Raw genomic sequence first — 23,389 nt, 5'->3', positions numbered from 1 at the left:
TGGAACAAGGCAGAGATGCCCTCTTTCACCACTTCTATTCAACATCGTCCTTGAGACTCTAGCCAGAGCAATTAGACAAACCAAAGAAATTAAAGGGATACTAATTGGAAAGAAGAACTCAAACTATCCCTGTTCGCTGATGACATGATTATATATTTAGAGGAACCTGGAAATTCCACCAGAAAACTTTTAGAACTCATAAGTGAAGTCAGTAAAGTAGCAGGATACATGATCAATGATCATAAATCAAATGCATTTTTATACATAAGTGATGAATCTTCAGAAAGAGAAATTAGTAAAACTACCCCATTCACAATAGCATCGAAAAAAATAAAATACTTGGGAATCAATCTCACAAAAGAGGTGAAAGACCTCTACAATGAGAACTACAGAACACTAAAGAAAGAAATTAAAGAAAACCTCAGAAGATGGAAAGATCTCTCATGTTCTTGGATAGGCAGAATTAATATTGTCAAAATGGCCATACTACCAAAAGTGCTATACAGATTCAATGCAATTCCAATTAAAATCCCAATGATGTACCTTAGAGAAATAGAGCAAGCAATTATGAAATTCATCTGGAAGAATAAGAAACCCAGAATAGCTAAAGCAATCCTTGTCAGAAAGATTGAAGCAGGGAGTATCGCAATACCAGATCTTCAACTCTATTACAAAGCAATAGTAACAAAAACGGCATGGTATTGGTACCAAAATAGACAGGTAGATCAATGGTACAGAATAGAGGACATGGACACAAACACAAATAAATACAATTTTCTCATACTAGAGAAAGGGGCCAAAAATATGCAATGGAGAAAAGGTAGCCTCTTCAACAAATGGTGCTGGAAAAACTGGAAAACCATATGCAACAGAATGAAATTAAACCCCTATCTTTCACCCTGCACAAAACTCAACTCAAAATGGATCAAGGACCTCGGAATCAGACTAGAGACCCTGCATCTTATAGAAGAAAAAGTAGGTCCAAATCTTCACCTTGTTGGCTTAGGATCAGACTTCCTCAACAGGACTCTCATAGCACAAGAAATAAAAGCAAGAATCAACAACTGGGATAGATTCAAACTAAAAGGCTTCCTCTCAGCAAAGGAAACTATCAGTAATGTGAAGAGAGAGCCTACAGAGTGGGAGAATATCTTTGCCATTCATACTTCAGATAGAGTGCTAATTTCCAGAATCTATAAAGAACTCAAAAAACTCTACACCAAGAATACAAATAATCCAATCAACAAATGGTCTAAAGAAATGAACAGACACTTCACAGAAGAAGATCTACAAGCAATCAACAGATATATGAAAAAATGTTCAACATCTCTAGTAATAAGAGAAATGCAAATCAAAACTACCCTAAGATTCCATCTCACTCCAATTAGAATGGCGATTATCAAGAACTCAAGCAACAATAGGTGTTGGCGAGGATGTGGGCAAAAAGGTACACTCATACATTGCTGGTGAGGTTGCAAATTAGTGCAGCCACTCTGGAAAGCAGTATGGAGATTCCTCAGAAAGCTTGGAATGGAACCACCATTTGACCCAGCTATCCCACTCCTTGGCCTATACCCAAAGGACTTAAAATCAGCATACTACAGAAATACAGCCACATCAATGTTCATTGCTGCTCAATTTACCATAGCCAGATTGTGGAACCAACCAAGATGTCCTTCAGTTGATGAATGGATAAAGAAACTGTGGCATATATATACAATGGAATATTACTCCACCATGAAGAACGATAAAATTATGGCATTTGTAGGCAAATGGATGAAATTGGAGAATATCATGCTAAGTGAGATAAGCCAATCTCAAAAAACCAAAGGACGAATGATCTCGCTGATAAGTGGATGAGGACATATAATGGGAGGTGGGAGGGGTTAGCGTTAGGGTTAGGGTTTGGTTTAGGGTTTGGGATAAGGAGGGTGGTAAGAGTGGAGGAAGGAAGGACTGTATAGAGGGAAAGAGGGGTGGGAGGGGTGGGGGGGAAGGAAAAAAATAACAGAATGAATCAAACAACATTACCATATGTAAATTTATGATTACACAAATGGTATGCCTTGACTCCATGTACAAATAGAGAAACAGCATGTATCCCATTTGTTTACAATAAAAAAAAGTATATTCTTTTTATTTCTCTTTTTCTACTTCAGTGTGATGTACAGGTAATCTTAGGCATTATGTTTGAGACTTTAGCATTCTTACCAATACTCATTTTCTTTCTTACTTTCTTAATTTTTAGTGGCCTTTTTAGAGTTTCTTCATTTCTTAGACTAAATAGAAACGACAATTAGAAATAGTTTTCATCCTGTATTTGAGGATCCCGCTACAGTATACCATTCCTTCATTTCTTTTTGTTTTATATTTCACTTTTTTATCTAAAAATGTTTTTCCTTTTTTAGTGCTTTTAATTACACATACTTGTGGAATTTGTTGTTGTATTTTGTACACAAATACAATATAACAATATCATTCAGCCAGTTTTTTCACCAGTATCACCACTTTCCCTTCCCTCCTCCTTCCCTCTGGTCTCCATCCTCTGTACTACAGATCTTCTTTCTATTTTCTTGAGATTCCCCCTCCACTCTCTTTTTTCCTTTCTAGCTTCCACATATGAGAGATAACATATGACCCTTGACTTTCTGAGCTTGGCTTATTTTGCTTAACATAATATTCTCAAGTTTCATCCTCTTTTTTTCCCCTGCAAATGACATGATATCATTCTTCTTTATGGTAAATAAAACTTTGTTGTGTATATATGCTGCATTTTCTTTATCTGTTCCTGTGTTGATGGACACCGAGGCTGCTTCCATAGTTTGGCTATTGTGAATTATGTTGCTATAAATGTGGGTATGCATATGTCACTATAGTGTGCTGACTTTAATTCTTTAGGATAAATATTGAGGAGTAGGATTGCTGGGTCATATGGTGGTTCCTTGCCTAATCCTTTGAGGAACCTCTATACTGATTTTCATAGTGGTTGTACTAATTTACAATCTCACCAACAGTGTAAGCTTGTTCCTTTCCCTCCACATCCTCTCCAGTGTTTATTATTATTGTATTCTTGATGACTGCCTTTCTACCAGGAGAAAGATGAAATCTCAGTGTAGTTTTGATTTGTATTCACCTGATTAAAGATGTTTCATAATTTTTCATCTTTTTTTGGTCATTTGTATTTATTCTTTTGAGAATTGTCTGGTTAGTTTATTTGTTCATTTATTGATGAGATTTTTATTCTAGTGTTAATAGTTTTGAGTTCTTTATATATTCTGAATATTAATCCTCTGTTGGGAAAGTAGCTAGCATATTTTTCTTCCATTCTGTAGGTTATCTCTTCACATTCTTAATTGTTTCCTTTGCTGTGCAGAAACTTTTTTATTTGATGATGTCCTATTTATTAATTCTTGGTACTATTTCCCGTGTATTAGGGGTCCTATTAAGAAAGTTGTTGCTCTAAGTTGAAATCTTGACCCTATGTTTCTAATAGCAGTTGCAAAGGTTCTGGTCTAATTCCTAGGTCTTTGATCCACTTTGAGTTGTCTTCTGTGTAAGGTGAGAGATAGGAGATGGGGATATAATCTCATCTTTTGTACATATGGATAATCAGTTTTCCCAACATCATTTGTTTAAAAGGCTATCTTTTGTCTAATGTGTATTTTTTGGTGCCTTTGTCAAGGATCAGATGACTGTATCTGTGTGGATTTATCTCTGTGTCTTCTATTCTATTGGTCTTCATGTTTGTTTTGGTGCCAATACCATGCTATTCCTATTACTATAATTTTGTTGTATTGTGATGCCTTCAGTATTGATCTTGCTCAATATTGATTTGGCTGTTCTGTTTTTTAAAAAAAATCTTCCTAATTTATTTTAGAACTGCCTTTTCTAGTTCTCTGAAGAATGTCCTTGGTATTTTGTTGGGATTGCATTGAATCTGTATGTTGCTTTTAGTAGTATGGCCATTTTAACAATATTCTACCTACTCATGAATGTGGTAGGTTTTTCTATTTTCTACTATCTCCTTAGATTTCTTTCTTCAGTGTTCTATAATTTTCATTTGTACAGATCTCTTGCCTCTTAGGTTAGATTTAATTCTAGGTATTTTATTTTATTTTTTAAGGCTATTGTGAATTGGATCATTTTCTTGATTTCTTTTTTGGAAAATTAATTATTGTTGTATAGGAAAGCTATTGATTTTTGTGTGTTGATTTTGTAACCTGCTACTTTGCTGAATTTGTTTATTAGCTCTAGCAGCCCTCTGGTGGAGCTTTGTGAATCTTCTAAGTATAGGATTATACCATCTGCAAATATTGATAATTTGAATTCTTCCTTTCCTATCTGTAGGCTGTTTCCTTCTCCTGCCTGTTGCTCTGGGTAGAATTTCAAGTGCTCTATTGAATGGAAGTGGTGAGAGCGGACGTCATTGTCATGTTCTAAATTTTAGAAGAAACACTTCTAGTTTTTTTGTCATTCACCATTATGTTGGTTTTGAGTTTCTTGTATGTAGCCTTTATGATGTTAATTCCTTCTATCTCTAATTTATTGAGTGTTTGTATTGTGATTGGGTGTTGAATTTTATTGAAGGCTTTCTCTACAACTATTGAGAGATGACTGTGATTTTCTCCTGTATTCTGCTTATGTGGTGAATTACATTTATTGGATTGTGTATATTGAACCCATTTCATAATTTCTTGAAGTTCCATTTTGTTTCTAATTATCTCCATACCATTTCTTTATGGTACAAGTTTCCCTTCTGTTCAATTTAAGTTTATTCTTCCTTTAAAAATAAGTACAATGTTTATTATTAGAAAAAATGCTATAAGCAAAATATGAATAAATTATGAAGTTTAGTTTTCAAAAACCCCTATGTACTCACTAACCAAATGGCTCCTCTTTTGTACCAACCTTTTTCTTCTAAACATGGAGACTACTCTGTGGAATTTCAAATTTATAATTCTATGTGTGTGTGTGTGTGTGTGTGTGTGTGTGTGTGTATGTGCGCATGCACATGCTTGCATGTACATGCTTGCATGTACATACATGTACGGATATGTGTGTGTGTACATGCCAACATACACACACCTATCTTTCTATGTCTTATTCACTTATCCTTCCATCCATTTATCCAGTCTATCATCTCTCTCTCTCAAAAAATGTTAGGTTATAGAGTTGCGATCTTTCTTCTCTTTTAATGTTAGCATTTGTAACTATAAATTTCCTTTTTGGTACTTTTTTTTAACCGCAAGCCATGAGTTTTGATATGTTGTGATCCATTTTCAATGGTCTCAGGGTATTATATTAGTTCACCAGGACTGCTGTCACAAAATACCACAGATTGGGTGGCTTAAACAACTACAATTCATTTTCTTATCATTCTTGAGGCTAAGAGTCCAAGATAAAGATATTGATAGGGTTGGTTTCCTGAGTCCTCTCTTGTTAGCTTTCAGATGACACCCTTCTTGCTGCATCTTTACGTGGCCATCTTGGTCTGATTTTGTGCCCTTGATGTCTCTCTGTGTGTTCAAATTTCCTCTTCTTAGAAGGGTATCAATCAGATAGGATTAAACTATACCATAATGGTCTCATTTTAAATTAACCACCTCTTTAAAGAACGTTTATCCAAATACGTGAAGTACTAAGGGTTAGGGCTTTGTTATACGAATTTGTGGAGACACAGTTCAGCCTATAACAAATACTTGCTAATTTCCCCTTTGACATATTGGTTAAGAGTATGCTGTTTAATATTCACAGTTTTTGGTAAATTTTTCAGTTTTCCTTCTGTTATTGATTTCCAGTTCATTTCCAGTGTGATTGGAAAACATACTTTGTATTTTTCAATCTTCTAAAATTTATTAAAACATGTTGTAGCCTAACGTGGTTTATCCTGGAAAATGTTCTTTATGAACATGAGAAAAAAACTGTATTTTGTTATTGTTGGATGGAGTGTTCTGGGTGGTCTGTTAGGCTCAACGGGTTTATATTGTTGTTCAAACTATTGTCTTGTTTATCTCCTATCTGGTTGTAATATCCATGATTGAAAATAAAGAATTAGAATCTGCAACCAGTATTGTAGAGCTATTTTCCTTCAGTTCTGTCCATGTTTGCTTCATGTATATTGGAGTTCTGATGTTCAATGCATATTGTTTATAATTGATGCATTTTCTTGATGAATTGACTTCTTTATCATTTAGGCTTTTGTAACAGTTTTTGACTTAAAGTCCATTTTGTCTGATATAAGTATAGCTAACCCAGCTTTCTTTTGGTTACTGTTTACATGGAATATCTTTTCCCATCCTTTCACTTTCAACCTATTTGTGAGTCTCTTGTGGGCAGCATATAATTGAATCAGGATTTGTTTTAATCAACTCTGCCAACCTATGGCTTTTCATTACAGAATTTAGTCCGTTTACATTTATGGTAATTACTGATACAAAAGTTACATTCATGTCTTGCTATTTTTTTCTGTATGTCTTATAGATTTTTCCTCTATTACTGCCTTCCTTTGTGTTTAGTTAATTTTTTGTTTTGACTCCTATTTCACTTCTTTTTGTGTTATTATTCAAGTGTTTTCTTTGTACCTACACTGTCAATTTCATATAACATCTTAACTTATACAAATCCAATTTGAATTGATATCAACTTAACTTGAATTACATATAAAATTGTGCTACAAATCTCTGTTGCTCCCCACTCTTTGTGTTATTGACATTAACAATTATATCTTTATACATTAGATATCCATTGCTATGGATTAATAATTATTTTCATACATTTGTATTTTACATTCTATAGAAAATAAAAGGTGGAGTTACAAACCAAAGTTAAAATGCTACTTTTTATATTTGCTCATGTATTCAACTTTACCAGAGATTTTTAAATCTTTGGGCCTGGAGATCAGTCTGAGGTGAGTATCTAAGATCTCAGGTATTTTCAGAGTATGTATCTTGCTTGATTATGTGTGTGGCTGTTTAAATTTCTTTGTATACATGACTGCTTTTGAATATCTTATTTTCCCAAGGAGTCTCATCTAAGCTTCACCTTAGATGGTCAATTGTATGTTTCCATACATAATCTTTTGTCCTAGGAGTCTGTAGATCTGTAGTCTCTTTGCTCTGTGGTGTCATCTCTTGACATGGGCTTAGGTGATTAGAAGTTATGATCAGGCCTTCTATGCAAGGCTATGCTATTTTTTTCCCACAAAGTCTTGTAGCTCCCCATTCAGACCTCAAGGAACAGGTAGAGTCTCGTAGGAGAGGCTTGAAGTCTCGGGTCAAGTTTTCTCTGCAAGTGGCTTCTTAACACTAGGTTACATTCAAGTAAAGTCAGTCATAGAGACTTCCAGTTCTGATCCTCAATACAGAGCTGGGGGTTACCAGCTATTCTTGTCATTCCAGATGATGGCTTATGGATTTCCCTAAACATGCCTTAGAATCTCAGAGCCATTAATGGAAGTGACCTCCAATTAATTATGCCAACTCATTCTCTTCCTAGAAACTATAATTGAGGACTCATGTATAAATGACGTAGGGAATGACATTCTTCTTCAGATAGTTATATTATAAATGGTATGAGATTGATGTTTAAGAACATCAGTCCTGGTTTATATGAACCTGAATTATTGAAAGAGTCATCAGTGTATCCAATAAACTCTTAAAATGTCTCCTGTGTCTAATGCTTTTTTCTTCCTGTTATTTTATTTTCAGATGTAAAGGAAAATTTAAAAGTATATTTCTCCCTATCAATAAATGGAACTCATTACATCAATAGACTTAAAGAATCACATGATTATCTCAATATATGCAGAGAAAGCATTTGCCAAAATACAGCATTCATTCAAGTTCAAAACACTACAAAAACTAGGGAGAGTAGAAACATACTTCAACCTTGTAAAAGCTATATATGCTAAACCCAAGGCCAACATCATTCTAAATGGAGAAAAACATAAAGCATTCCCTCTAAAAATTAGAACAAGACAGAGATGCCCTCTCTCACCACTTCTATTTAATACAGTCCTTGAAAATCTAGCAAGAGCAATTAGGCAAAAGAAAGAAATTAAAGGGATACAAATAGGAAAAGAAGAGCTCAAACTATAACTATTTGCTGATGACATGATTCTATATTTAGAAGACCCAAAAATACTTCAACAAAAAACTTCTAGAGCTCATAGATGAATTCAGCAAAGTAGTAGGATATAAAATTGACACCCATAAATCAATTGTGTTCCTATATATCAATGAATCAGCTGAAAGAGAAATTAGGAAAACTATCCCATTCACAATAGCCTCAAAAAAAATTGGGAATCAATCTAACAAAAGAGGGAAAAGATCTCTACAATGAAAACTATAGAACACTAAAGAAAGAAATTAAATAAGACCTTAGAAAATGGAACAATCTCCCATGTTCTTGGATAGTCAGAATCAACATTGTCAAAATGACCATACTACCAAAAGCACTATACAGATTTAATGAAATTGCTATTAAAATTCCAATGACATTCTTCATAGAAATAGAAAAAGTAGTCATTAAATTCATTTGGAAAAATAAGAGGCCCAGAATAGCCAAAGTAATCCTTAGTGAGAAAAGCGAAGCAGTAGGTATCACAATACTACACCTTAAATTATACTACAGAGCTATCGTAACAAAATGGCATGGTATTGGCACTGAAACAGACATGAAGACCACTGGAACAGAGTGGAAGACACAGAGACAAACCCACTAAATATAGTTATCTCATACTAGACAAAGGTGCCATAAACATACATTGGAGAAAAGATAGCCTGTTCAACAAATGGTGCTGGGAAAACTGGAAATATATATGTAGCAGAATGAAATCTAACCCCTATCTCTCATCCTGCACAAAACTCATTTCAAAGTGGATCAAAGACCTAAGCATTAGACCAGAGACCCTGCACCTACTAAAAAATATAGAAGAAATATAGAAGAAAATATAGGCCCAACTTTCCATCATGTTGGCTTAGGAAACAACTTCTTCAACAAGACTCCTAAAGTGCAAGAAGTAAAATAAAGAATCAATAAATGGAATGATATCAAATTAAAAAGCTTCTTTACAGCAAAGTAAGCAGTCAAGAGTGTGAAGAGAGAGCCTACAGAATGAGAGACAATCATTGCCACCGGTACCTCAGAAAGAGCATTAATCTCTAGGATATATAAAGAACTCAAAAAACTTAACACCAAAAAACCAAATAACCCAATTAATAAATGGATAAATGGATAACTGAATAGACACTTCAAAGAAGAAATATGATTGGTCAACAAATATATGAAAAAATGTTCAACTTCTCCAGCAATTAGAGATTTGCAAATTAAAACTATACTGAGATTTCATCTCATTCCAGTCAGAATGACTATTATCAAGAATACAAGTAACAATAAATGTTGGTGAGGATGTGGGGGAAAATGTACATTCATACATTGCTGGTAGGACTGCAAACTGGTGCAATCACTCTGGTAAGTAGTATGGAGATTCCTCAGAAAATGTGAAAAGGAACCACCATTTGACCGAGTTATCACACTCCTCAGTATATACCCAAAGAACTTAAAAGTAGCATACTACAGTGACACAGCCATGTCAATGTTTATAGCAACTCAATTCACAATAGCTAAGCTATGAAGCCAACTTAGATGCCCTTCAACAGATGAATGGATAAAGAAAATGTGGTAGGTGCATACAATGGAATATTACTCAGCCATAAAGAAGAATGAAATTATGGCATTTGCTGGTAAATGGCTGGAACTGGAGACTACTATGCTAAGTGAAATAAGCCAATCACCCCAAACCAAAGGTTGAATGTTTTCTCTAATATGTGGATGCTAACACCCAACAAGGGGCTGGAGAGGGAAGAATAGAAGTTCATTGGATTAGACAAAGGGAAATGAAGGAAAGAGAGGGGAACAGAAAATGAATTGGACATAACTTTACCATGTTCATATATGAATACATGACCAGTGAAACTCCACATCATGTACAACCACAAAAATGGGATCCTCATTAGAATAAGTTATACTCCATGTGTATATTTGTCAAAATATACTCTACTGTCATGTATATCAAAAAGAACAAATAAAAAAGAGTATATCTCCCCCTCTTTTATCAGCAAAAAAGATTCTTTGGTTTTATTTTATTCCTAAGACCATCATAAGAGTCAGCAACATTATGGAGTCCATGGCCATCCCTTGCTTTGGGTCACTATCCTACACAATATGCCTCTCACTTTTAGGGGTGGGCAGCGGGATACCCACTGCAGAGCTATCCCTGTGATGAGACCCTCCCCTAAGAGGGCAAGAGCCGTGGGAGAGATGACCCACAGAGAGAGAATTCTACTATGAGCAGGTGCTCAACAAAGCTTGAGGATCAGGCACGTGGAAGATAGTGGACCCTGTGCACAGCAAGGACATGGGCCAGTTGAAAATCCAAGAGAGATATCTCCCAATCCTGAGGGAGTTTTTGGCAGAGTTTTGCTGTTTGGTCGGGAGCCCCAGAACTCTAAACCATAGCCAGGTCCTAGACCTTGCACCAGGCCCTGGATGCTCTCAGGCCTAACTGTGCCCCATTCACTTCTCACAGTAACCGTGTGGAGTAGTGACTGTTGATTTCTGTCTTACAGGTGAGCAGTTGGGGACATGTGGGGTTAGTGGCTTGTTCAGCATCCACAGTGAGGAAACTGTGACTTAGGTTAGGAGCCCACAGCATGTCCTCGGTGTATACCCTATGTGCTGGGAGGACACAGGTCACAGCCCATCAGAGCCATGAATGGCAACACTCACTCACATTACCATGTCCTTCCCCATATGTGTTTCCCCCACCAACTCAGAAACGTAGATGTCAGTGAGATCACCCTGCTTCCTTCCTGTTTTACTGTGCACTGTGTGCTACGGGTTTATCCTGAAGAAGCAGGAATCCAGCTTCTTGTTTTCCACTTCTTCACTGATGAAGAGTGTGCAGATGCTGCCTCCAAGCAGCTCAGCTGTGGACGTCACTCTGCTTTCTGTGCTAAACTGAACTTAAATGCCTAACCCAGCTCAGACAGAATGATGATGAGAGTCTCAGAGGCTCTGATTATATTTCAGGTAAGAAATTGCAGTCTTCTCCCAAGCCTTCTGGAAACTGCACATAAACAGGCAGCAGCTTCCTGCTTGTGTTTTTTCCTCACTTGGCTAGGTTCCAGGTGGCCACTTTTGGGGCAAACTCAGCTATGCTTTTGTCTGTTGGTTTGTTTTTCCTCTCCTGAGAAGGTAGGTTGGGACAATGAAGTGAGGATGAAAACAAGCTACAAACGCAATTCTTGGCATGTGTGTGTATGTTTGAGAGAGAGAGAGAGAGAGGTGTGTGGAACCTCATTGCCAACCAGGCTGGCAGAGGGGAACGTGGGAGGGGTGGATCATGTTGGCTGCTTGACTCAGTGGTCCATCAAGCACAGAGGACTCCCTGCCTAGCACCATCTCTCACATGCATTGCCTCCTGGTGGGAAGGAAGGGTTGCAGGCTGGTATCAGGAACTGGGCACATGCTGCTCTGCCCTTAGCAGCTGGGGACCCACTCAGGGCCTGACTTCTTTGAATTCCATTTGCTCCTTTTCAAATGAGGGGAAAATGATCCACCTTTAGCATTATCATGAGGGGTAAATGAGATAATATGGGTGATAGGCTCAGCACAGAGCCTGGATGCAGAAAGCATTCACTTTAATGACCATGGTTGTTATTAGTCCTTATCAAATAGAATCCTAGCAATAATGAGGCTGGGAGAAGCCCTTTTTTTTCCACGACACTTTAGGGATACTGTCAAGCACTGGAAATGATAGGAGTGAAGAGCCAGCCCCAGATGGAACCTTGTCTCTGCTCTCTGCAGCCTGTCCCCTGCCCTGGGGGTGGCAGGCCTCCTGGGCTGCCTCCAAGCAGCTCAGCTGTAGTCATCACAGTGCAGGTTCTGGTGCAGGGAGGGTCTCATTGCTCAGCTTGGTTTTCACACATCTGGTCCCCACTGCCACTGATCATTGGGGTCCTCCCTGTTTCAGACCTCCTGACCGGGGCTCATGGGTTACTGACTGCCTTCCAACCCTCTGCCTTCTGCCTGGTTTTTCTGGTCCTACTCACAGGCTGGCCTTGGGTGCAGCTCCCCTGCTTGGGCTCTGCATGGTTTATGTCACCTCCCCTCAGTGCTTGGCCCTCTGCTTCCCTGCCTGCTCTTGGGTTTCCTCAGGGAAGTTTGGAGACATCCTTTGTTTAGTGTATGGATGTGAGTTTGGCTGCTACACAGATCAGAGCAGTGAGAGCACTTCGCACTTTGTGTTCCTGGCTGTGTGTTCCACAGCCAAGCAGAACTGACCTCAGCCATGACCATGTCTGTGGTGCCTTCATGGCACAGGGCTTGAGAGAGACTGAGAGCAAACCTCTTCCTCTGCCTCTGATACCCAACTACCACCTCCCCAAACTGTTCTTTGTGCTAACCATTCTCTTTTCTGGTCTTTAAAAATGTAAATTCTTGCAGAAGTGTTAATATATTAGGTGTGTCATATCTACAACATTTTTAGTACTTTTCTTCCTCAGTAATGTCACATAAGCAACATAGGGTTGTCAAGTGTTTGAATCTAGAAGGAACTGGAAGGTCTTCAGACAAGGAAACTGTTGAAGGTGAGGTGGTGGCAGAGGTGTGGGAAATAAACTGTATCTCTCAGTCTGGTATGAATTTTTCTTGCTAATTATCATAGCATTAGGATTCCTCGACAGTGGTGGAGTTGGATCAGATTCATTAATTCTGGTTCTTTAAAACTTAATGCTTGAGGATTTAAACCTTGGCTAATTCCCAGGACTGGCAGGGATAAGAATCTGTTCTCTCCTTCTACTGAAAGGTACAGTATTTAGAGATAGGCTTTCTTCCAGCAAGAGGATGGTGATCACCAAGAATGTTCTAGACCCAGTGACTCTACTTCTAAGAATCTATCCTAAGGAAATATGCAGAGTTGCACACAAACTTAACTACCAGTACTCTCAGCATTTGTTACTTACTTCAGTAAAAACCCAGAAATCCTCTAAATCTCCATCAACAGATGATGGATAGTCAAGCTTAATGTGAAGATTCATATAATGGAATATGATGATCAACATTAAAATCATGTTGTAGAAGAATATTTAATAACATAGGAGATGCTAATGAAATGACTAAGTTGAACAATCAGAAGAAAAAACACCTTTTGTATGTGAATGTGTGTCTGTACATGCATAGATTTGCCCCTGACATAGAAAATATTCACTACATGTAGGGACAATACCCCTAAAGCAAATTCTTTAAATGTTAACTTTGGGTGTCTCTGAATTATGGGATTACATACAATTTTCAATTTGTTATCCTCTTTTGTAATTTCCAAATTATTCAAAATAAATATTGTCTGCTTATAAATTTATGGGCATGGATGAATTTTGCAAATGTATGTACAGAGTTTGTTGAGACACGAGGGAGCCAGACTCTGTTGAAATTTATGAAACCACACAGATGTGAAGTCAGAAAAATGTCAAGGGGATTTCTTTTTTCAGAAGAGAAAAGGTCAGGAATAATATAGATCTCATCAATATTTTCTCCCTTAATGAAGTCAAAGGAAACAGGCGAAGTTTTCAACCCTGTGGACTGTAGTTTTTATTGCCAAGCTCTGGAATGTGTTTTCTGGGTCATCCTAAGTCTTCTCTATGCTTAGTTTGTGTGTTCCAGGAGCAGGTCAAGGATCCTGCCAGGTAACGGGACCCAAAGGCTTCCTCTGTTCTCCCATCTTTGTGAAGAAGAATTAATTTGGGACAGTGAGAAATAGTATTGGGGTGGTGTCAAGTTTAAATTTTGAATGGCCTGAAGTCTCTTTGGGAAATTTCCTGGTGAAACTCATTTTATTTTTGGCTTTTTAGAAAAATAATATAGCTATATAAAAAGGAGTTTAGAAACCACTCCAGAATGCTTAATTACAATTATAAAATAGTATGTGTATACGAAGTACAATAGAAATATTAAGCAATAATGAAATCAGCCAGCTATGGTCACTGCAGAGAAGATAAAATGGACTTTGGACCTTTCTCCTATTTCTAAGTTTCCTCCTCGATGGCAAGAAGGCAAACCCTGTGTGTCGTGTAACATGGTGCCGCCCTGCACTGTTCTGAGACCCCCTGGGTTAGGCTTTCTGAGGAACCTCTGCTGCATTAATCACTCTTCAGAGGGGCAATGGTGATTCTAAGAACATTGTAATTACTTAAAAAACTGTTTTATTTGAGTCAAAAAGTCATCCTCATCCAAATAAGTTGTGATTACTGGGTTTTAAACCATCCATTATTAAATATTGATTAAGAACCTACAATGAATTGGGTACCACTTATAGTGGATGAAAACAACATGGTGGCCATTCATAAGAAGCTCAAAGTCTAATGAAAATAACTGCATCAATAACCAGGGGCTGAGGATATAGCTCAGTTGGTAGAGTGCTTGCCTCGCAAGCACAAGGCCCTGGGTTCAATCCCCAGCACCACAAAAAAAAAAAAAAAAACCAAACTCAGTCTTTTACATTTACATCTTATTTAATGCAACAAAACTGAGGGTGTGTGTGTGAGTGTGTGTGTAGTTTTCTTTAAATCTATATTAAATGGTTGAGGAACGGAAGCATAGGGTGGTTAAATAATGTGATTGAGGTCTCTGTAACCGTGGGCTCTCCCAGTAATATCATGTAATAAACCATCCCAGGGAGCAATAGAAAACAACTGGATATATGTTGACTCATCGAGACATTTTTCTAAAGACATCTGAAGCCCTTCTAGATTTACAGTTATGAGAGATTGGGGAAGATGGACTCACCAAATTGCTAAAGCCAAATTTAAGTTGTTAAAAACATGCTAATTATTAAATTCCTTTGGCAAAATTCTTCTATACCCCTTCCTTCCTCTGCCCAAATCAAGGCATCTACTCTACCTTTGTCCCCTCCACATTCCCCTCTACTGGCTATGCAGGCTCCTGAGGAGAGAGCTCTCTGTCATCTGTGTTCTCCATAGAAAGTGGCCAAGGGCAGCCCAGGGACACATGCTGATCTCAAATAGACTCCATTTTTTACTTCCTGGAGACACGGTGGGTGCTGTTAGACACATCTCAGTGGCCTGGTGTTCACTCATCTGCAAGACCAGAGTCTTACTCTCTGTCACCAGAGAGTGCTTGGATGAGAAAAACAGTGGAAATATTTTTCTTATAATTCCTTCCTTGTGCATTTTTGATCCAAAGAAATTACTGTTATTTCTCTATGTGAGTGATTCATGGCACCCCCAGCATATCATCTGGGCTATTTAAGAAAGGTAGTGTACCACTGTATAAAGTAGCTTATTCCCCATGATTAGGAGTGAAAATGGTTTCTGCAAGTTCTCATACAGCACCATGTGTCCTTTAACAAGAGTGACCACATGTTGGTGGTGTGCTTGCATGTGCACAATCATTTCCCTCTCACAAATCTCCTAGTCTGGATGATAACATTTTTGGTGGCCTTTCTTTGAGTAGACAGGTCAGTGTAGCAGTGGGGGGCATCCTGTCCAGGGATTTGCTTCATTTGTGATTTCTCACCCCTGAGAGCCTCCTCCTTGCCATTCTGGCTGTTATTTCATTCCCACCAGTTGACCCTGACTTCTGCTACTTGATCTTCCAGTGGATGCCATTAGGACATTTTAAAAGTGAATATATTGTGATCTCTGGAGATAGAATTTTCTGCATATACAGGGCCCATCAGATTGAATCCTTGTATTGATGGAAAGCTATGCATGGAAAATCTAATGTGGAGGGAGTCTCCTGTCAATGCTAACATGAACCTAAAAGTGTGAATCCTACAGCATCTGGTCTCCTGAATGAGTTTCTACTTTGCACTTTTTTTTTTTTTTTTTTTTTTGCATTTTGGTTAGGCTGGAGAATAGGGTTATTTCTAATTGTCTCTCCTAAACTCCAGCTTTTTACAATTTAGATAGAACTTTGGGTCAAATTTCCAAGTATGGTTTATTGCTGAATCTTGGGCAGATTTTCGACTGGATTGTACTCCTATTATTGGGAACACCTCCAATATTTTGTGTTGGTGATTCTGGTTCCTTCCCTGTCTTTTCCAGGTCCCATTCTCCTTTGCTTCAGTTCTTCAGCTCCAGTTCTAAAGATCCCTGCTTTACTGAAAATACTCCTTTGCTGCAGAATTCCTTACAAGACAAAAGGTGAGATTTTGTTTTCTTTTTAAGAAAGTAAGACATTTCTGGGCATTGTCTATGGCACTTATGGTGGAGAATTTCTTCCTGAGCTATAACTTTTTACTTGACATTTGATCTCTGCTAGATCCTTGTTACTTCATTATAGCAGATGTTCATAATGCTGGTGGGTGTACTCTGTGGCTTAGGAATTTCCAAGTGGCCTTAAGCATAACCTTTCAATGATTACTGAGCTCATGTGTCCACCCACGCAGGCAGACAACTCTGATAGGCTGCCTTGAGACTGGGGTGAGGTTGTCACACTGGTGGCGGGGGTGCTACTGGAATTGAAAGCAAGAGGTCAGAGATGCTGCTCAACATTCTGCAGTGCACAGGACAAAGCCCCACACCACCAAGAATTATCCAACCCAAATGTCAATAGTAATGAAGTTGAGAAACTGTAAGTAAGATTCATAAGAAAGTTTCATTTCTGGCAAGACCGAAGGTCTTTATGGGGCAAACCTGGGTAGCTCTGGAGTTGCCTGAACAGAGCTAACCAGAATAATTTGCAGAGACACTCTCCAGAATGAGGGCTTGGCTAGGTCTTTAGTCACATTTTTTTTTTTTCTGCAAACAATTTTCAGAAATCCTGAGACACTTGGTGTCCCCTGGCTCCCTGCACATCTTGTTAACCCTGCTGTCAGCCCTTTAGTAATAGAAGTGTGAGGGGCATTTCTACTGACCCATCTGCTTAATGCTTCCCTTGGGGTGGGGGTGGAATAACTCTATTGTCCTTCTCTCTCCTAATCTGTAACTTTGAAAAACAAACAGTTCACACATCTCTTTCCTGTATGTTTTTCTTGAATTACCCAGTAAACTGCTAAGGCCTGAGACATTTTCGAATTTATAATTCACTGGAAAACCAGTGATGTGTAAGCATTTATCTGAAGCATGTGGAAAAGAGAGACTTGCCCTGGGGTGTTAACTGGGCCTCACATCAGATGCCAGAACATGGGTCAAATTTGCTTACAGCTTTTACATGAAACTAATTAAAGTATTAGTGGTGGGAAATTCTTTTTGCTGCTTTACTTTTACTCAATCTGATCAAAGTTTATCAAGATTACAAACGTTGATTTACATATTTTTGGAAATAAATGTGTCCTTTTCGGTGTGTCAAGAGCAGGAATGTGCAGTGGTAGAGAGAGTCAGAGTGTGCCCTGCATCAGCACCAACCTCATCACATGAGGTTATTCATATTAAAATGAATCAAAATGAAATAAAATTAAAAATTCAGTTCTTCAAGTGATCAACAGCATGGTGGCTACTGGCCCAGCCAGGGCAGAGAATGTTTCCATCACCACAGAAAGTTCTAGTGTACAATACTGCTTTAGAAAGCACTGACATTAACTTGCTTTCATTTTTCCATTTGTAAGAAAACAATTTCTTAGTTCTAGTTTTGCTACAGTTGTGTTTTTTCAGCAGTTAAGAGGAGAAGTTATTTTTCACATACCTGAGCATTGTCTAGTCATAAAATTGACAGAAAAGAATATTGACAATTTTGAGTCATTTGTTATCTGGCTACATATTGATTTTACACAATCTAATTTTCATCTTGGGGCTTTTCCTTTTGAATAAACTGATTTTTTTCCCGCTGTGTACCAGTTCCAAAGCCCTGATAAGTGTTCGGGAGAATCATAATACCCTGTTATGCTAGCTGGGTTTGAGTGTCCCCACTTTTTCCTAACATAACAATGAAGTGCAGCTGTCATTAATGTTGATGTTGGGATCACATGTGTATTCCGTGCCATGCATGAACATTCTGGCATTTGGCACAGCCTTTTGAGAGTCAGGTGCACTTGTACAGAAGGAATTGTTCAGAAGCCCAGTGATTTAACCAATTTATGTAAATGGATGTGAACACCTGTAATGTTGATGCAAATTTCCCTTAGTTCACCTTTCGAACATAGACCCCATTTGTAGACTTGTCTAGCCCAATACTGATGTTGCTCGTTCCTGCTCAATACTGCCTTGGATGTTATGTGGGAAAGCCAGGTAGACTACTTTCCCATAACTTCATTCCAGAAAGATCTACACAAAGGAGGAAAAGCTAACACCACCCAACTCTGCTTCAGGACAATTATAACAGATATTGACAGATAAAGGTATTGACAGATAACAGGTATTGACAGATAAAGTCCATTCAAAGAGGCAAATACTGAAACAAGTGGGAACTGGTCTGAGCCAGTAACAGTTGTATTAGAAGATCCCCAAATCAGAAAAGACTGATGTTTCTTGAAGGCCCACAATTCATTTTGAAGGCTTGAGTGGTTCCTGGAGATTTCCTTTGAGCCAAGTGTCCTGTGACATCAAGAGACGCATTCCTACCAAAGTGAGTGAGTGCCACACATCTTGATCCTTTTAAAGACCAGGATTGGTTCTATGACATTTCAGGAAAAATAACCACATTGTACTGAGAAAATTTCTCCCAAGTTTGCAACCCCCTCCCTGGCACCAGCCTATGCCTTCATTCTCCAAATAACATTGTTTAATTGAACTGAAGTTGAGGGACATGGGTGATGAACTTGGATCAGCACCTGGTGGGAGATATGGAAATGGGTGATGGAAACTGCCATCAAGTAAGGAAAGTGGGGAAGGACTAGAACTCTTGCTATCTTCATTGCAGAACTGGGTGGTACAACTCACTTACCATGCTAAACAGATCCAGCAGTATTTTATGTAAATAACATGACTTTTTGAGTGTTTTGGGGCACAGCTGGTTTCTGTTTATTTTTTCTGCATTTGTTGGCCATTTTGTTTTGTTTTTCCTCCAGAGTACTTGGGTCTGGAAAAGGTTTCGAGTTCTATGCTAGTGAGAGGCTCTGAGGCAGGTCACGAGAAAGTTTTCTTTTTAGTTAAGACTAATAGGTATTTTTAAACTAAATATCCAGGGCATTGAATAAACATCATTTTGTATTAAAAAAAAAAAAAAAAAGCAAAGCAAAAATAACCACAATGCTCTTGTTTTCCAGGTCTAGATGCATGCCTGCTTATCCCCCAGAGTTCATCACCTCTGAAGAATCTTGGGAAAACAGTTCTACTGAGTGGGAACGAAGATACCTGCTGAGCAGAGAAGGCACTGGTTTGTCTACATCTGCCTCCTCAGAGAAGGGAGAGCTTCCGGACAGCACCCATCTCAAAGTCCATCTGTCCACACTGAGGTAGGCAGAGGTAGAGTGCCACTTCTGGCAGTGGGATCGCTTCCTGTTTGTCAAGGGATGAAGCAGGGGTCTCACCTGCACTACAGCCTTCCAAAATGACAGGGTGAATAGGAGGATGACGTGTGTCATTTAGCCAGGCTGCACGTTTTCTTCAAAGTTACCTACTTTTTCCCCAGGCCTTGAAAGACATTTAAAGTGGCCCTGCAAAATAGTGTGCATCCTTTGAGGCCGAAAACAAACATAAATGATCCATATCCTATATTCCCTGCTTTCTTGCTTGTGGGGTTGGCATCTTCATAGCCATTAGGTTTGCAAATAGAATTGATTCACTTCAGGAGCCCCGCTGGTGGTTTAGAAATTGATACCATCTTTGTAGTTACCCACGAAGGCTTGGATCTAAAGCATCGTGTAACTTGAGGGCTTCCTGCGTGGTGGGAGCTGGGAGCCTAAGACTGCGCATGTGCGTGCGTGGGCTGGACCCGCCAGCGCAGGTGAGGTGGAACAAGGAGCTCTAGGTCACCTTACCGCGTTGCAGGTGCTGCTCTCGTGGGAGCGCTCTCACTTTACCAGCATTATCTGCTGGGCTTACTTCCCTGCACACATTTATTTGGAGAAAGGGTTCTTTTGAGATTATTGTGTTTAAAAAGCAGCATCTCCTGGGACAGAACAAGCTCAGGAGTGAGAATCAATGGTCTAAATTCTGAATCTGTCCTGAAATAACTGAACAACTGGCAGAACCATATGTGGTCATATTACTGTCTCCTGTCACTTGGCGTCCCTTTGTTCCCTGGCTCCCTGTGCTAACAGTAAGATGGTATGTGCATAAGCCCTGGATAACTGAAAAGTGTTATGAGGTCATCTAATTTTAATGTTACATTTGGGGATTTAGTCTTTTTGAAGATCCTTGCGAGACTGATTTGAAATGTATTCATGTGCTTGCCCCAAGTGCACCTACCTATGCCCACAGAGGCCCACCTTCAAACCCCTGTAATTTTCTGGGACTGTTATTTAGTTATCCAACTGAACCTGGCAACATTCCTGAGGGGTTGGTGAATGGAGGGTACCTGGAAGATGAGGATTTTGCCTAAGGTTACACAGCTTGTGAGTCAAGATCCAAGCAGATATTAGACCCAGGTCTCTTCCCACCTGTCTTCCTACTTGTCTGTAGTTTCTTCACCATAGTGGTCTCAGTTCATCTCCTAGGTGCAGCAAAATTTGTCTCCTGAATCTGCCCTGAAATTATGTGAATGGTGTTATGGTCCCATGGGTTTTGAGAAGGGTCAACCCTAACATTGTTAATGCCTTTTTCCAGCTGCCTAACAGCTTCAGAGGATGCCATGTTCTCAACTATCCCACAATTTGGATAAATAGAATCCCATATACTTGAGATGTGACATTCAATGGTGGTTTTACTTTTGGTGATTTCTGGAATAATTGCCTTGAGCTTGCCATGGAACTAAAGGATGTTAGTATCATATTTTATAATATTGTAATTGAATGTAATGAGTTCACCTTGGGGAGTACAAGCTGACAAGTGCAACCACGAGGTAAAAGAGTGGAGATAGGCCAGGCATGGAGGCACACACCTGTAATCCCAGCAACTCGGGAGGTTGAGGCAGGAGGGTTGCAAGTTCAAAGACAGCCTCAACAATTTGGAACCTGAGCAACTTATTGCACACTTTCTCAAAATAAAAAATAAAAAGGGATGGGGATATAGAGGAGATGGGTTTATTACTTGTAAGCAAGGAGCACATGGTGTCACCTAAGCAAACAAAACAAGGGTTTTTTTTTTGTGGAAACTCATACAAAATAGACTGATCATCACATGTAGAGGTGGGCACATGCTTGAGCATGTTCAATTTGACATCATGTTTCTTAATGTGTCAAATGTTCAAAAGTGGTGGACAAGAATGCCTTTGGGTGGAGAGTTTAATATTATAATGAGCAAAATTTACTCTAGGTCACCTAAAAGGGTTGGGTCAGAATGATACTGATTTTGACTGGTTCCTTGTAAATTTTTCTGGTGGTCATATTCAAACAAAAAAGCAACTTTAGAGGTGCATATACAGTCATTTAAAGGGGCATCATCTTTTCCCTGTAAGACTCAGTTATTTGTCCCTGAAAGTGGCTGATAATATGTCTTGAAAATGCCAACCAAGATTAGTGAAGAAACTTATGAAAAATATTTTATTGTGGATTGTCAGCTCTGCTGTACATGTCAGTTATGTAGAAAGAAATTTGCGTCTAGAATGGCTCAATTAATGCTTCATTCTTTAAAAGAAATGTCATTTTGATTCCTATTTAAGTAGGAGCTGTTGAATCATAATTTGGAAGCATGAAGTGATTATTCATCAAATTCATTAAGTCTAAGAGAATGCAAAAATAAGACTACCATTTTCAAAGGATCAGAAAGATTTTCCAAGTGGGGAACTTAACCAAGTGAAGAGAGTAAGAAAAAGATGTCCCAACATAGATCTTCTCCCTTTCTTCTGCAATCATACATCTGGTATAGGCTGTGTACCAGTGCAGAGTCAGAGCAAAAACACCCCAGTGACTGCCCTAGCAGAGCAGCTGGCAAGAGAGCAAGCAATAGTGTCATCAAGAGATGGGAGCAGCTGCTGAATGAGCAGAGATGAAGACTGCAGCCAGGGAGAATCTTGGTGGGGTAGAGGTCCTGTGGTCTGGTTGGAGCTGGTGGACTGTGGTGTTGCAAAGGGCAGACTGAGTCCAGGTTCATGTAGGGCCTGGAGGCCGCAGTTTTGAAGAAGGTAATAGTGACAGGGTTGGAAAAGCTTTGGAAGCCCTCAATTGGGCTGAGTCTGTGACCTGTTAAGTTATCTCCTACAGAATTCTTGAAAAAGATCTTGCTAATAAAACCTGTCACAACTTTTCAATTTCTTTCTTGAATTATTTGTTTTTATATTTGGTGATGAATCTATATTTCTACCTTCTGGAAAAATTAAAGGGGAATAATTGATAATTGTGAATTAGAGAGCCAAGATAAGGCACTCAATTAACTTGTTATAAAGAAAGAAAGAAAACAAAGAAAAACAACTCCCAGAACTGGAACCTCCAAAAGGTCATTGAAGAGTCCCAAATCATGAGCTTTATTTTCAGGAGTTGTGTGCAAGTGCTCAGGGTTGACATTGTTTTCTTTGTGCCTCCACCAATCTCTTTTTGACGAGGCCGTAGGTCTGCTGGCCAGCAGAGTTCTCCATACCATGTTATGGAGAGAATTTAAAATACGTGCTTACTGACAGAGATGACTCAAGGCATCAGAAAAGCAGCTGAGGTTGGACAGGTCTGGCCACATGCAAACAGGATTGCTGCCATGTACTGTTCATGTCCTGCCTTTTCTCTTGCAGGCGCTTCGTGCGGTGGGTGAAAGTCACGGGCCTGTTTGTGTTTGTGGTGGTGTGCTCTGTGAGTATCATGGCTGCTCCTAGCCCTGCTGTTGGGTCAGTGAAAGTGGTGGGGGCTTGCCGGGTGGACTTGGCTTCCTGGGTTCCTTGGACTGGGTGGTAGGAGGATCTGAGGTGTGGGGTCCATCATTTGGCCGTCTTTGCCTGTTTCTCTTAACTTTCTTTAAAGGAGATGTCAAAGGCATGTGGAGGTGGTGGACTAGGGATAGCAAGGGAAGCCTGTCCTTCCACTGTGCATGACCATGTATCTGCTCCTCTTGGATGGGACAGGGAGGGCCACAAGGTCACAAGATCAGCAAGGGTGATGCATGATGACTGCAATGAGTCGAGTATAATCAACTCCTAAAACCTATGAGGGAGCAGTGTCCAGAGATAGGAGAGCTGGGCATGAATCAGAACAATTATCCTGAACTCTGAAAACTTCATGATTTTATTATTATTATTTTTTTGCCACCTGTGTGCCCCTGTACTCCCTACTCAGACAATTGTGTGGTTGTGAAGCCTCTCTCAGCAAGGCCTGGAGAGTGTGCTGGGATTTCAAAGGTGAAGGTGGGCC

General features: G+C 39.1%; 1 protein-coding gene across 5 annotated transcripts in view; it reads left to right on the top strand.

The window, feature by feature from the left end:
- The window catches only part of Oca2 (OCA2 melanosomal transmembrane protein), a 389,761-nt gene that overhangs the window by 66,618 nt on the left and 299,754 nt on the right, over nucleotides 1-23,389 (top strand). For all 5 annotated transcript variants that reach the window (XM_047540394.1, XM_047540395.1, XM_047540396.1 and 2 more), the window contains 3 exons: nucleotides 16,125-16,223; nucleotides 19,223-19,411; nucleotides 22,777-22,834. In XM_047540394.1, coding sequence (XP_047396350.1) covers nucleotides 16,125-16,223; nucleotides 19,223-19,411; nucleotides 22,777-22,834 — 346 coding nt within the window. The remainder of the gene's footprint in view (nucleotides 1-16,124; nucleotides 16,224-19,222; nucleotides 19,412-22,776; nucleotides 22,835-23,389) is intronic.

This window comes from Sciurus carolinensis, chromosome 2 (assembly GCF_902686445.1).
Source record: "Sciurus carolinensis chromosome 2, mSciCar1.2, whole genome shotgun sequence".
NCBI classification, from domain to species: domain Eukaryota; kingdom Metazoa; phylum Chordata; class Mammalia; order Rodentia; family Sciuridae; genus Sciurus; species Sciurus carolinensis.
Note: the sequence above shows the minus strand (reverse complement) of the source record. Positions and strands in the feature narration are given on the sequence as shown.